General features: G+C 42.0%; 1 protein-coding gene across 1 annotated transcript in view; it reads right to left on the bottom strand.

Annotated features, from left to right (window-relative positions):
• LOC144499643 (myosin-IIIb) overlaps positions 1-16,710 on the bottom strand; it is a 154,835-nt gene that overhangs the window by 61,439 nt on the left and 76,686 nt on the right. The window contains exons 6-12 of the mRNA XM_078221848.1: positions 15,936-16,038; positions 13,637-13,793; positions 11,549-11,651; positions 8,936-9,061; positions 5,045-5,153; positions 1,656-1,775; positions 964-1,064 (exon numbers count right to left, since the gene is read on the bottom strand). Coding sequence (XP_078077974.1) covers positions 964-1,064; positions 1,656-1,775; positions 5,045-5,153; positions 8,936-9,061; positions 11,549-11,651; positions 13,637-13,793; positions 15,936-16,038 — 819 coding nt within the window. The remainder of the gene's footprint in view (positions 1-963; positions 1,065-1,655; positions 1,776-5,044; positions 5,154-8,935; positions 9,062-11,548; positions 11,652-13,636; positions 13,794-15,935; positions 16,039-16,710) is intronic.

Genomic DNA, 16,710 nt, shown 5'->3' with positions numbered 1-16,710 from the left:
AGTAATGAGCCTCACTTTCCTCCGGTAAAGATATTCACCACGCCAGGATAATCCTGGACACGAAAAAGCAGCAGCAACTTTTCTCCACTTCCAACAGATCCCTTAAATCGCCATCCACCTCAAAACTTTCCATCAGTTGACAATGACCAGATAATCTGTCCTCTCTGACTCTCAGTGTTGAGTTCATGTGCCACTCTAGGGCTTGAACAGAAAGAATCCAGGTGGACCCTTCAGTTGAGTACTGAGGGAGTGCTGCTCTCAGGGATTGTTGCCTTTCGGGTGAGATGTTAAGTTGAGGTCCCATATGCCTTCTCAGTTAGATTGTATTATTTCAAAAAAAAGAGCAGGGGCGATATCCCCAGTGTCTAAAAGTCTGTTTGCTACTGGGTTTAACTTGCCTCTTATCTTGGTCTGTTGTAGACTGATTAACAAGAGGTTTATTGCCATGACTAACCATTGACTCAAATATTGTTGCATCATGCAACAAGTTATTTTCATTATTTACATTAATGCAAATGACAGATAACAATGGACCCAGCACAGATTCCTGAGAGACACCTCTGGTCACAGGTCTCCAGTTTGAAAAACAACTCTCTACAACCACCCTCTGTCTTCTGTTGCCAAGCCAATTTTGTATCCAATTGACTACCTCATCCTGGATCCCGTGAGATTTAACCTTATGCAACAACCACCTGGTGCCTTGCCAAAGGCCTTGCTAGAGTCCATGTAGACAACATCAACTGCACTGGCCTCATCCACCTTCTTGGTTACCCCTTCAAAAAACTCTATTAAATTCGTGATTCATGATTTTCCACTTACAAAGCCATGCTGACTGTCCCTAATCAGTCCTTGCCCCTCTAAATGCCTGTAGATCCCGACTCTCAGAATACCTTCCAACAACTTAGTTCTGCAAAAGCTCATGTATACCCCAGTAATTACAATTTAAAATTGAGATTTACTCACATGATTGAAGAAATACTGAAGCTGTTCATTTGCCAAATTAATACACATCTGTTCATATCTGTTTACTGCAAAATTCTCAAATCCAAAAATATCCAGTATACCTGAAAAAAGCAATTCAAAAAGCACATTTCAAACCAATATTAATTCATTCAAATGTTAGGAGATGTTAGTGATGATTGAATCAAAGAACAAACAACAAACGCTCGTGCCCAATTACGCTGTCGCTCCTCCCAAAATCAAAAAGCAAAATATTCAAAATTAACACCAGAACGTAAAGAATGTCATTTACACTTGGCTGGGTACGGGGCTAGACCAGAACATATTACCCATCCTTAATAGTCTTCGAGAAGGTGGAGGACTACTGCAGGTGAAATGGTGTAGGTACACCCACAGCATCACACTGCAGTGGTTTGATACAACCGTGAGACGTGCTTGGCCACTTCAGAATCAACCACATTGCTGTGGGTCTGGAGTCACATGTAGGCCAGACCAAGTATGGTTGGCAGATTTCCTTCCCTAAAAGGACATTTGTGAACCAGATGTTTTTTTGTTTAAAAAGACAGTCGATTGCAATTTCAAGAACAACAGTAACGACATTAACTGGCGCACCGGCAGTAGAAGAGATAGAAACATCTTTCTCTGTGCGGCTTAATTCACACGATTTGGAAAGGTGGCAAAGCAGTATTACATACCTATCTCCCGTAGTTCTACAGTGTCCATGTCCTCCTTTGGAGCCAGAAGCTGGTTGATTTTGCTGACTATCCAACCAAAAACTCTGCCATAAGCAACCTTAGCAATAGAATCCCTGGCATCTGTAACATTATTTAACACAAAATCAGAAAGAGGATTGTATGCCCTTCACATGCCCCAGGCAGAAAAAGGCCTGGTATCACTCCCCACACTGCCACCTTTCCTACCCAACCACTCCCTCCAGCCCCCAAGCGTGTACTGTGCTTCATTCCCTCACTGATCATTCAGTGACCTTCAAGGATATCACAGATCCATTAACTGGGAAATATTCAGTAACAACCTACATTTATATAGCACCTTTAACACAATGAAATACCCCATGTTGCTTCACAAGGACTTTTCATTGACAGCGAACAACAGAAGGAAACTAAAATTAGAGCTTGTGACCAAAAGCTTTAAGCAATGTCACAAAGGAGGTAAAGGGGCTAGGGAGGGGAATTCAGACCTTAGGGCCCAGGTATGACCACCAGTGGTGGAGAGATTAAAATCAGGGATGCACAACAGGGCTGAATTAGAGAAGCAGAAATATCCAAGATGACTATGGAGCGGGAAGAGATTATAGAGATCGGAAGAAGAGAGGCCAGGAATTTATAAGTTTTTAGTTTACTTTATTTATTAGTGTCACAAGTTGGCTTACATTAATACTGCAATAAAGTTACTGTGAAAATCCCCTAGCTGCCACACTCCGGCACCTGTTCGGGTACACTGAGGGAGAATTTAGCATGGCCATTTCATCTAACCCAGCACGTCTTTTAGACTGTGGGAGGAAACCGGACCACCTGGAGGAAACCCATGCAGATACGGGGAGAACGTGCAGACTCCACACAGACAGTGACCCAGTCAGGAATCGAACCCGGGTCCCTGGTGCTGTGGGGCAGCAGTGCTAACCACTGGGCTACTGTGTCGGCCAAATGAGAATGAGAATTTAAAAATTGAGTCACTGCTTAATTGGGAGTTGCTTGTTAGTCAGAGAGTACTAGTACAGCAGTCAGGGTGAATGGGACTTGGTGCAAGTTAGGACACAATTGGCACATTTTTGAATGCCCCTGAATTTATAGAGAATTGAACGCAGGAGACCGACCCAGAATATGTTAACATAGTCAAGTCTCAAAATAACACATGAGTGAGCGCTAAATATTGATGAATCCTGTTTTCATCTTAAACTTGATATTGCTCTTTAAATTTTAACTGGATTTATTGTTTCATGAATCATTATGAACCGCTTTCAAATCATTATAAGTTGAAGCAGAGAAAAAAAATATTTATATGCAATAATTATCCTCACTAATTTTCTACCCTTCTCTCACAAAACTAACACACGCTGAGGTACAGGCACCTTGGGAAAATTACTTTATAAAAGGCCAGATCATGCTTATTTCCCCACCCTCAGCTGCACTACTCCTGGTGGTGACTGTCCTCCCTTGATAGCGGGATATTGAATCTGAAAGTGAAGTGACACTTGGACAAGTTAATATAGTCCGAGTCTAGGAGGGGTACTTGGAAGTGAAAATGTTCCCATGTTATTGCTGCTTTCATCCATCCTCATGGTAGCTGCTTTTGTCCATCTTAGAGAGACTCATCCCTCCACATCTCTAACTTCTTCCAGCCCTACAACACAACCAGGATTCCCAATTCATGTGGGTTATCCTGGATCTCCAAGAATTGAAGGTTAATCTCCAGGACACTCCGACAACTAATTCAGAGACAGAAAACCCATATGAGCATTAAAAAGTACTATTTTTAACATTTTCTTTGAACATTTTTACGTGTTTGTTATAAAAATACTGCAGAAGGGGAAATTAGCATTTGACAGTTGGGTGTCATCCAATTGGATAATGAAAAAGTCCGTTTGTTTTCTAACTGGTCCGAGGGGGTGAGAGACAGCCAGATGGACATATGGAAACATAGAAACTAGAAGTAGTAGGCCATTCAGCCCTTCGAGCCTGCTCCGCCATTCATCTTGATCATGGTTGATCATCAAATTCAATATCCTGATCCCTCCCATATCCCTTGATCCCTTTAGCCCCCAAGAGCTATATCTAATTTCTTCTTGAAATCAGACAACGTTTTGGCCTCAACTACATTCTGTGGTAGTGAATTCCACACATTCACTACCCTCTGGGTGAAGAAATTTCTCCTCACCTCAGCTCTAAAAGATTTACCCCTTATCCTCAAACTAGTTCTGGACTCCCCCATCATGGGGAACATTCTTTCTGAATCTACCCTTTCTAACCCTGTTAGAATTTTATAAGTTTCTATGAGATCCCCTCTCACTCTTCTAAACTCCACTGAATATAATCCTAACTCTCTCCTCATATGATAGACCTGCCATCCCAGGAATCAGCCTGGTAAACCTTCAGTCTAGTCCCTCCATGGCAAAGGACGTCCTTCCTCAGATAAGGAGACCAATCCATTCACGGATGTTGCTGGCTAGATTAGCATTTATTGTCCATTCCTAATTTCCCTTGGGGTGGTGGTGATGAATCACGTACTTGAACCACTGCAATACACTGTAGGTACACCCACAGTGCTGTCGGGGAGGAAATATGAGGATTTTGACCCAGGGATAGTGGATCAAAGGTCCTAATAAAAGGAACTGTTCTGTCCTCGAGGGGTTTGACACCAAGTGTTCTGGCATGCAATGAGTATTTATTTATTTGCACTCTTGGTTTGAACCTTACTATGATGGAGAGGCTCAAAGGGGTCAGGCAGTGAATCACTGGTTGCAGAGTACCCAGCCAGCAATGAACACTGGCAGGTTACTTGCCTGAAGAAGCAGGGCAACGATCACAACAAGAAAGACACTCCTTTCCTCAATAGGTTAAAGTTTTAAACTTTATTTATTAGTGTCACAAGTAGGCTTACATTAACACTGCAATGAAGTTACTGCAAAATTCCCCTAGTCGCCACAGGCCGGCACCTGTTCGGATCAGTACACCTAACCAACACGTCTTTCAGACTGTGGGAGGAAACCGGAGCACCCAGAGGAAACCCACACAGACACGGGGAGTATGTGCAAGCTTCATACAGACAGTGACCCAATCAAACCCAGGTCCCTGGCGCTGTGAGGCAGCAGTGCCAACCACTGGGCCACCATGCCACCCTGTTTTTATTTGCCAGAGAGAATTGCTAAGAGTACACTATAAAGCAATATTAGTGGAGTTGGTCTCTCCCTCATTGAAGGTTAACTCGGTTCATCCAACACAGGCCAACGATTGAACCCAGTCCAAGAATATACCAGACTGCATATCAAGATGCCCACAATTAAATTGCAGTTCTCCACTGCTGGGAACCTTGTCAAAAGCTGCCAGATCAAACACTTTGCTCCTACCTTCTGCTTGCTGTTTGCTGTGGTACCGTTGAATGGATTCTCCTCGAGTTACTGCCATTGTACAAATCAAACACTTTAACAGCTCTTCCTCCTCAACGCCAAACTGACCCTATTGAAGTTAACAATCGGCATCAGCATTAGAATCTCTGTAGTCAGTTACTGCTGGTATATACCATCATTCTCATGCTCACTACAAAATACATAACGGCAAAACCTTTAATATCTGACACGCGATGGGAATGGGTAGTGCCAGTTACTCAAAAATACCCATCAACAGAGTGTCCCATTTACCAATGGAATACAGTACATGAATTAATATGCAAGTACTCCGGAAATTTACTTTTAATATTAACATTAACATTACGTTAAAACATAAACTTGAGTATAAAATGACAACACACTGGTGTGGGTTCTGGATAACACCATAATCACTTCCAGTTGGTAAAGTAATGATTTATATTAAGGGGAACACCAGAAATTTCAGTTGGTAGAGAATTCTGGCTGATGTTGTGCCAGATAACACACAGTTTACTATACCTTCCTTCTCCATACATTTTATAAATATACTAAAATTCTTGCATATATCTGGCATGCCCTGTTAACTTGAATGGCAAAGTTAATACCATCAACATGTACTAATTAGCGACACCATGCACACTTTCACCCATCACCCAACTACCCTCCATGTGCCAATATCAACTGAACACTTGTCCCATTGCATCCCCCCCTTGTTAACATCCTTTGGAAAATAACCATTTACTGAGTTTTAAAAATAGATTTTAATTGCCTCTTTATTTATTTAGAATTTTCCTAATCCTGATGGATAATGCCTATATTTGTAACTCTAAATGGCTGGCCTCCCAACCTTGCTGCTTCAAGCATTATTTGTCTTTTTTCCCCCCAGGAAGTTGGCCTGAGAGCACGATAGGGGAGTGAGAGGCGGGGGAATACAAGGAGAGGATATTACAACATCCTCCTGGCTAGCTCATGATACCAAATAAACCTGTTGGACTTTAACCTGATGTTGTGAGACTTCTGAATGAGCTCCTATTATGGTAATGGCTCAATTTTAAAATACTTTCTTTATTTCAGAATCACTACAGTGCAGGAAGTGGTCATTTAGACCATCGGGTCTGCACCAACTCGCCAACAGAGCATCTTACTCAGGCTCACTCCCTTACCCTATTCCCGTAACCCCAAATATTTACCCAGCTAATCCCCCTAACCTACACATCCTGGGACGCCAAGGGAAAATTTTGCATGGCCAATCCACCTAACCGGCACATCTTTTAGAATGTGGGATTTGGGAGGAAACCCATGCAGATGCGAGGAGAATGTGCAAACTCCGCACGGACAGTCACTCAAGGCGGAATTGAACCCGGATCCCTCTCGCTGTGAGGCAGCGGTACCAACCACTGTCACCCATTTTCATTTCTCAATATTTTTAGAATTTCTCCCCCCACCTTCCTTCACAAGCCCTGGAACCTTCCGAGATCTCTGTTCTCTTTCAAATGCCCATTTTCCATCGCTCCACCCTCTAAGGTCATACCTTCACCTGCCCAGGCCACAAGCTCAGGAATTTCTTCCCTAAACCACTTTGCCCTTTAACATGTTCCTTAAACCCCATTACTTTAAATGAACTTGCCCTAATTTCTCTTGTAGCTTGGTGTCAAAATTTGTTTGGTAACACATTTGTGAAATGTCGGAATGTTTTGCTACCTTAAAACGTGCTAAATAAATGCAAATTGTTCTGGGTGTGTTGGAAGGAAGATTGTTCTGTTACACAAGATAATGCTGTGGAATTAGCTGTCAAATAGATTAAGATCAGTTGTGTATGATAACAGACACAAAAGCCTCAGTGGCTCACTGCCACTCCTTCTAGTGGAGCTGCTGAAGGAACTTGATCTTTTAAATCCACGTCCCCCCCCCCCCCCCCCCCCCCCCCCCCCCGCCCCGAGCAATCACTTTGGTAAAAGGTCACTGTACTTTTGTTGTGCATTTCTGATCTTTGTTGCACTTGCCGTGGCGCCAGTTAAGAGCGAGTGTAAATCCATTAGACTGAATGCATCAGTACACTGTGTTCATCTGTAGACTACTTTTGTACAGCTGACTAGATAGAGACCATGTAAACACTGCAGTTAAAGGAGGAGATGGAAAAGTCATATTGCAAGGAGAATGGTGGAAGACATTTGCAATTTAAATGCCAAATCTGCAGAAACAGGCACAGGTTTTATCCTATACTTGGCTAGATAAAAAGTAGCGAGTTTGTTTTACATCCTTTTTTTAAAAAAAGTTAAAAACTTATTTATTAGTCACAAGTAAGGCTTACATTAACACTGCAAAGAAGCTACTGTGAAACTCCCCTAGTTGCCACACTCCGCGCCTGTTCAAGTCAATGCACCTAACTAGCACCGCTCTCAGAATGTGGGAGAAAACTGACACAGGGAGAACGTGCAAACTCCACACAGACCCAAGCCATGAATCGAACCCGGGTCCCTGGTGCTGTGAGGCAGCAGTGCTAATCACTGTGCTCCCGTGCCGTCCCTTTAACCACTATCAGAAAACTGATCATTGTTTTGCTATCATATCACCATATATTTGTATTTTGTACAGCAGTGTATGAAGAAATATTGATCAAAGCTATAATTCTCCACTGACAACCGATTCAGGGAACCCTAGTCAGCAGCCTGAACGAAGTGTGAAAATTAATTATCTTTTAAAAAAAACAGGCCTTGGATGTGTCGTTTATATTGGCTGAAAAGGGGCACACTAGACAGGCATTAAGGGCTTGCGCCAGGAGAGGCAGTGATTTCTCTCAATACTGACATGCTGGGAGAATATCTGTTGATAAATTTGTTTAGGTTTTTCTTCAGACAGGTCAACTAATGGTAGTTTAGAAGGGAATTGGACTTTGAGGAACGGGAGGCCTGATGAGATGAAATATCTGGGATGAGCCGGTCATAGAAGTGTGGACCAGGTAGTCACTACCTCGTCTCCCCTTGTTGCTACCTTGGTGTCTGGTGCAAGATCACCCCTCACGATGACATGATGAGGGGGTTGTGGAGCACACAGTAGATGTCAACAAATCTAGATACCCACTCGGCGGTGTGGGTGGGTGAGTGAGTGGCGGGGAGGGGTAGGAATTTGTCTGGAATGATACAAGCATCAGAAGTGCTGTTTCAGAGTTGTTTGCCAATCCCAGCTCTAGTGACAGCATTGTTCACGTTGTGAGTCTGCTCAGCAAGATGCGCTGAATGTGGTCACAACCTATGAAAATGTGAGAGAAATTTTGATTTCAATGCAGAAAGCATGAAGAATGCCCATTTTTTGTAAAATTAGTCATACTTTATGTAAGCGCAGAGACAGAAACACTTCATATGCTTCAATGATGCTCTGTATTTTCATTTTTATGTCTCCAGATTTGTTATGTATGCGAACAGTTAATGAGTTGCCGTAAAACTGCAACCATGGTCCTTGCACATGACGAGAAATTCACCCTTTTTTTTTCTTAGAAAGAGAATCTTAGAAACCCTACAGCACAGAGAAAGACCATTCGGCCCATCGAGGCTGCACCGACCACAATCCCACCCAGGCCCTGCCCCCATATCCCTACATATTTACCTACCAATCCCTCTAACCTACGCATCCCAGGACACTAAGGGCAATTTTAGCATGGCCAATCAACCTAACTCACACATCTTTGGACTGTGGGAGGAAACCGGAGCACCCGGAGGAAACCTACGCAGACACGAAGAGAATGTGCAAACTCCACACAGACAGTGACCCAAGCCGGGAATCAAACCCAGGTCCCTGGAGCTGTGAAGCAGCAGTGCTAACCACTGTGCTACCATGCCGCCCTTTGATTGAATTAATTATTGAATGGACACTTACCGCTGCAGCTTTGAGCCATCCTTTTGATTGATCAGTCACTTTAAGGATTCCATTGTCTTGAGGCTCATAAATGATATTGCCCAGTGACAGGACTCCTGCTAGTATTGTCATCATGTCAACCTGCTCCTATGAACAAAAAAAAAAGATAACATAGTTAGATTGTTTTAAAAATGGTACCACCATTCCACCATCAAAAACCAAGATAATGCTAAATGGTCCTGTGATTAGTTCTACTACATAGAAAATAGAAGCAGGAATAGGCCATTCAGCCCTTCGAGTTGCTCCCCCATTCAATATAAATTGTGCATGATCCCCCATCTCAATACTCCAGTGTTTTCCTCTTTCCCTTGATGCCTTTAGAATCAAGAAACCTATTTATTTGCGTCCTAAATACATTGTGATTTGGCCTCTACAGGCTTCTGTGTAGAGAATTCCATAGGTTCACCACCCTCTGAGTGAAGAGGTTTCTCCTCATCTCAGTCCTAAATGGCCTATCCTGTAACCTAAGACTATGACCCCCCTTGTTAGAGACCCTGTCCCCCGCCCCCATTCCCCAGCCAGAGGAACATTATCCCTGTATCCAGTCATGTCAGAATATTATACATTTCAATAAGATCCCCCTCATGCTTTGAAATTCCAGTGAATACAGACAGTCGACCCAAACTCTCTTCATACGATGATCCTACTGTCCTCAGAATCAGTCTGGTGAACCTTCCTGCACTCCCCTCTGTGGCAAGTATATCCTACCTTAGGTAAGGAGACCAAAACTGGACATAATACTCCAGGTGTGGCCTCAGCAAGTACACTGGCATTGACTTCAATACGCAGTGTAAAATAAAGCATAGCAACGGTTAATTTTCTAAGTGGTCTATTATAAACGCCCTTTCTCCTGCCAGAATGAAAAGAAACATCTGTTTTCAGCCAGTCAATCTTCACTTTAATAAACATTAAACAAACCCCAGCCTCCAGGTCAATCTGCTGCTTTAGGAAATGGTGGAAATAGGAAAAGGCAATTTGGGCCAACAATCCAGTGCCTTTGTCAAATAATCAAACATTTGGTCCCATTTCAATCTGTTCCCTCTTTCTCCACAAAGCAACAAGGTGTCTTTTGGAAAAATGATTCAATAGGTTCAATAGCTGCAAACAGAAATCACAATAGTCTTCAAATTGATGTGGACTTGTTTGGGGAGAGGAGAGCATTTGATTCACTTCCCCTTTCCTTTGCTCTTCTTACAAAGATACTCTTCAAAATGAAATCGTTTGTTTTGAGCATTTGTCCCATTATGGGTAAGCGGGCTTCAATAACTAGATTTTAATGGTTTGCAAAAATTACAGAGTCCATCAAGCAGAATACATAAAGGGCATTATTGCCCTGTATCAATAAACTTCACTTCTTGTCATCCAACTCAATACCGGTTCTTTTCATCCTTTTGAAACAAAATAAACATTCCTACTCTTTAATATTTTATTTTAAATCACTTAATTCGAATTTTGTCTTCCACGTGTAGCAGAGCACTAGCCAACCCAGTTATTTTGTTGTTTTACATCCAGGAGATCATCCTTTGGATTGTTCTCATAGTCAGAGGTCATAAATTTAGGGGAAATGGTAGGAGGTTGAGGGGATTCCCTGGGAATTCTATGCACCCAGAGGCTGGTGTGGATTTGGAACTCTGCCTGAAAGGATTGGAAAGACAGAGACATTCATATTTAAAAGTTACCTGGGAATGCACTTGAAGTGCCATAACCTGCAAGGTACTGGACAAAGAATGGAAAGTGGGATTAGATTGAATGGCTATTTATTGACCATCAGACATGATGGGCCAAATGACCCCCTGTGCTGTGAATATGTATTTCTATTTGTGGTGTACAGGATTATATAACAGATTTAAATACAGAAAAGTCTTTCCCATTAGCTGATGGTAAAAAGATGAGTGGACAGAAATTTCAAGTTTTAGGAAGAAATTTCAAGTTTTAGATAAGAAATACAGAGGGATGTGTGGAAGAACGCTTTATGCAACAAGTTAATAACTGCCTATAATGGTGGAGGTAGGGTTTTAAAAGGAAATTGAATGGGAACTTTATGACAAACTCACAAGGATATGGAAACAGAATGGTGGAATGGGACTGACTGGCTTGCTATACAAAAAGCCAGCTTGGACTAGAGGACCGCCTTCTGTACCATTATGACTTGATGACATTCACCATCAAATACTTGTTATTTTCAACATAGCCTCTACTCATCTCTCATGGGTTGTCATCCATTTTTCTGTAAAGCAGCTCAAGAACATTTTTAACACATTGGATAAATAGAAATTGCTACTGGGTAGACATGGAAACACATCTCAAAATATAGACCAAAAAGCATCACAATGGCCAGAATGTTCCAACCATTCACACCAGTGGGATTTTCCAATTTCGCTGCAGTGAATGGAGATTTGGCTTGTCGCCAAATTGTCCGCCTTCGCTGCAGTGGGAGCGTGGCATGAACGGGTGGGAAGATCGCGGTCCATATCTGGAATTTAGATAGACCCAATTCCTTTGGTCCAAAAACACGCACATTTCAATAACTAAGCATCAGTTCTGAAGTTTTTGAAAATGCAGCTGATTATTTACCTGCTCCAGAAAGCCAACCATATCCAGGGCATTGCAGACTTCCTGATATTTCACATTCCACTGCTGGACAGTTTCAACAGTACCATATTTGTGATTTAAATACCTAGAAAGGTTTAGGTTGGGAAGGGACAGAAAGCAAAACTGCAGATCATTTCCATATTGCACCTTGTGCTATTCACATATCAGTTCAAATGAAAATGCATGATAAAGCCTTGCAATGTACTTTGAACCAAAGAATGGTGCATTTCACAGCAAACTAGAACAAGAAACAATGCAGTAATACATTCCTGGGGAAAGAGAAGCAAACAAAATAAAATGTAGACTTCAGGAGCTATTGAAAAGGCTTTTTATCGTTATCTTCCTAATAAACAAAGTGGAATACACGAAAAAAAGAAATGTTTGGAAACTTCAGCTGAATCAGAGTTATTTTGAATCTTTAATTTGAAACACAATTTAGCCCCGGTGCCAAGGGTATGAGGGTCCAATCCACTGCCAAATCTTAAAGAAATTATTCTGAGAATAATCAAAGAAGAATAGTGAAATGATTGATTTATCACTTTAACAAGAAAGAATTGACAACCCCTCAATGAACAACTTAAGTCTTTTTGAGTGCAATTAATTCTATATTCAAAGGCAGAGGCTTAGGTTTGCAAAGATGATAATTTCTTGGCATTTCTTCACGGATGAAGATTTTTCAGGAAAGTTGTATTATTCATTGCATTTTTCAAAGACAACAGGCTCTTAAAAACAGCTCAACTGTTTACAGTTCCATGAAATATTGATTGAGAGGCTTATTGGTCTTATTTCAGGACACCAGGAAGAAAACATTTCACCGGTTCTAGCCTTGACTGTGATATTACCCTTCTACAGCATGGAAGTCCCAACCCAACAGTGCCTATTCTCATACTGTGCAGCCACACCAAGAGGTGATTCATATTCCGCTGTAAAGTTAACTGCAACAACATTTCAACACTATTATTTTTATGGTAACTCAAAGTCACAAGAACTGACTATATTGTGGCATCTAAAAACGGGCAAGAGAAACTGGCCCTGATAACAACTACACGTTTGGAAGGGAGCAAGACAAAGGGTTTGTGGTCAGGATGGAAGCTTCTTTTGTACCTATAACTGGCCTCTTTCCGGCTGAATGACTGCTAATTGGCCATCCACCGTTTGATTGGATGTGCAGAGATGGCAGGGGCGTGACTGAGCAGACTCTTGCAGTTTTCGTTCCATTTCCCTCACGTGAAGTCCAGTCCAAAGTATCTCACACCATATGCAGACCTGTTACTTGCATCAATTTTAGTGCCTGATCAGTTAATGAGGATTTGGTTATCACTATTCTGCATGACACCATGGAACTTTAACAACTCGTGCTTCAATCATTGAAACCACTTCCCTAAAAGATAAGGAACACAGTTTCCTTCAAGGACACATGATGCAGGTAACAACTTCTGCAATAAACTCAATAGTAATAATCTGCTCAAATAAAGTGCGGCAACCTAACAAGTTCTCTATGTACAACCTCCCAACAATTTTACCCGCACTGTAGGATATCTTTCAGACTCTGATTCCAATTCCTTCAACATTGACCATTTCTTCGAACCTTATCTCAGAATCCCTACAGGGCAGAAGGAAGCCATTCAGCCCATTGAGGTTGCACTGACAGCAATCCCACCCAGGCCCTATTCCCATAATCCCTCATATTTACCCCGCACATCCCCCTAGCCTTAAGGTTAATGTGGTATTGCCAATCCACCTAACCCGCACATCTTTGGACGGTTTGCGGAAACCGGAGCACCTAGAGGAAACCCATGCAAACACAGGCACAGTCACGTGAGGCTGGAATTGAACCAGGGTCTCTGGCGCTGTGAGGCAGCAGAGCTAACCACTGCATCCAAAATGTGTTAATATTTCAAAATATTAACAAGGGAATTGTAAGCAACTATGGAGAAAAAAAATCAAAATTACTACCTTAACTAGAATGGGATGACTGCCTTTGAGAATTCTATTAGAACAACCACCTACAATTTGACAGTAGGAACCAAGTCAAGTCAACATGTGAGGAGTTGCTGAAATGAATATTACCTGTAGAACTTGGGGTCTAAAAGACCGTAGACTTCCTGGTCAGTAGCGGATATTCCAGCAAACATATAGTAGAAAATATGGAAGTTTCTCTCGCCTTCATCCTGATGTACAACCCGAGATTTTTCCAAAAGGTATTCATTGATTTTAGCACCTTTCACTGTTTGAAAGTGAAGCTACAAGTTACACATTATATTCAGTTCATTAGACGGAATCAGAGTTACTATCTAATCTTACATCTGGCTTTTATGAGAACGCTGGCCAGATTTTCCTCAGTTTAACTCATCTGTTAGGTAGTGACTCAAGAAGGAAACAACTTAAAATGTACAGAATAAAAACAAAGAACTGCAGAATGGCCATAATAAGTAGGGGATGCCATGAGATGTTATCCATTTTGGGGGCATTTGTTGAATGAATACTCATCAGCAAACTATTGAGTGGTAATCTGGATAAAACTATGCAACATACTACCAGAACACTGGGATATTCATTAGCACCAAGTGGCAAGAATCCTAGACTCCAACTAGGTTAGCTGATCAGTCATTGGTACCGTAAGCAATGTCTGGCTCAGGTGTTTATATAACCAAGTTTGCCTCAGGGAGATAAACTCTCTTTAGCAGATTCATTTTCAAGATTTGGTCAACTTTATTGCCAATCCCCAGTTAACATGAGAAAGTGGGCTTTCTTCTTGAACCTACAAGTGAGTGGCTTGCTCAGCCATTTCTGCAGGCAGTTAAGACCATTACACGTAGGAACAGAAGGTGGTCATTCGCGCCCATCGGATCTGCTCCGCCATTCAATGGGGTCATGACTGACCTGATGTAATCCTCAACTCCACTTTCCTGCCTTATCCCCATAACCCTCGATTCCCTTACTGATTATAGATCTGTCTATCTCAGCCTTGTACAGACTTAATCATGCAGCCTGTGAAATAATTCCACAGATTCACTATCCTCAAAGACAATTTCTTCTTATCTGCGTTTAATGGGCAACCCCTTATTCTGAGATTACGCCCCCTGTCCTAGACTTTCCCACAAGGGGAAACAACCTCTCAGCATCTACCCTGTCAAGCCCCCTCAGAACCTGATATGTCTCAATAAGGTCACCTCTCATTCGTCTAAATTCCAGTGAGTACAAGTCCAACCTAATCAATCTCACCTTATAAGAATATCCCTCCATACCTGTGATCATCCTAGTAAACCTCTGGACTGCCTCCATTGCCAAGATATCTTTCGTTCGATAAGGAACCAAAACTGTTCACAGTAAGTTGTGGTCGAACTAGTATCTTTTACAGTTTTAGCAAGACTTCCCTATTTTTATATTCCATTCCTTTTAATAAAGGCCAACATCCCTTTTAAAATAAAGGCCAACATTTCAATGGTCTTCCCCACTACCTGGATTTGTATGCTAGCTTTTTGTACATTATGCACGAGGACTCCCAAATCCTTTGAGCTGCAGCTTTCTGTAGTCTTTCTCCATTTAAATAATATTCAGTTCCATTATCCTTCCTACCAAAATGCATAACTTCACATTTTCCTACATTATATTCCATCTGCCCAAGTGTTTTGCCCACTCACCAACCTGTCTATAATCCTTTATAGACTTTGTGCCATCCTCACCATTGCTTTCCTACCTATTTTGTGTCATCTGCAAACTTGGCAATAGTACATTCACTTCCTTCATCCAAGTCATTAACATATATTGTCAATAATTGTTACGGATCAACTATTTTGGATCTGAGCACAGAATAAGGACAGAACATCTGAAAATTAGAAATAAAAAGAGAAAATGTTGGAACTACTCAGCATTTTCTGTTTTTATTTCATATTTCCATCATCTGCTGTACTTTATTTTTACATCATAGAATCCCTACAGTGCAGAAGGAGGCCATTCAGCCCATCAAGCCTGCACTGACAACAATCCCACTCAGGCTCTATCCCTGTAACCCCATGTATTTACCCTATTAATCCCCTGACACCAAGGGGCAGTTTAGCACGGCCAATCAACCTAACCCTCACATCTTTGGACTGTGGAAGGAAACCAGAGCACCCAGAGGAAACTCACACAGACAGGGGAAAACGTGCAAACTCCACACAAAGTTACCCAAGGCTGGAACTGAACCCAGGTCCCTGGCGCTGTGAGGCAACAGTGCTAACCACTGTGCCACTCATCACATCCCCATAACTGGGGATGTGATCCAACAACCAAAAATAGAAAAGAATTAGAAAGGAATGCACTGCAACCAAGTATCAATTGGTGTCTTTAGATCTGATGTATGGGAGATACATCCGTATGCATTTACCTGCAGTATTGTGGAATCTCAGTTGAATATATTTCCCAAATCTACTGCTGTTATCATTCATTACAGTCTGGGCATTTCCAAATGCTTCTAGAAGTGGATTCACCTGCAATCAGAAAAAAAAAAGTGTTTTTTAAATTAAAACCTTAAATATTAAATACAAAAGGGGCTCAAGACCAACCATTGACTTCCTCCCCCCACCTATAGAAACAGTTAGACAGAAGACAATGATGGACTCTCATTGCACACAAGGGTTAAACCAGATGTAGCGATGGGCAGCAAAATGAGAGGTGTTGACCACGCCACGGAATAGAACAACGAACAAAGAACATTACAGCACAGGAACAGACCCTTCGACTCTCCACACCTGCACCGACCATGCTGCCCAACTGAACTAAAACCCCCTACCCTTCCGGGGACCATATCCCTCTATTCCCATCCTATTCATGTACTTGTCAAGACGCCCCTTAAAAGTCACTACCGTATCCGCTTCCACTACCTCCACCGGCAACGAGTTCCAGGCACCCACCACTCTCTGTAAAAAATCTGCCTCATACATCTCCTTTAAAAATTGCCCCTCGCACCTTAAACCTACGCCCCCTAGTAATTGACTCTTCCACCCTGGGAAGAAGCTTCTGACTATCCACTCGGTCCATGCCACTCATAATCTTGTAGACTTCTATCAGGTCTCCCCTCAACCTCCGTCACTCCAGTGAGAACAAACCAAGTTTCTCCAACCTCTCCTCATAGCTCATACAATGAAACCAATGGAGTTATG

Source organism: Mustelus asterias, chromosome 1 (genome assembly GCF_964213995.1).
Source record: "Mustelus asterias chromosome 1, sMusAst1.hap1.1, whole genome shotgun sequence".
In the NCBI taxonomy this organism is placed as follows: Eukaryota; Metazoa; Chordata; class Chondrichthyes; order Carcharhiniformes; family Triakidae; genus Mustelus; species Mustelus asterias.
The sequence above is the reverse complement of the archived record's forward strand: the minus strand, read 5'-3'. Positions and strand labels throughout refer to the sequence as shown.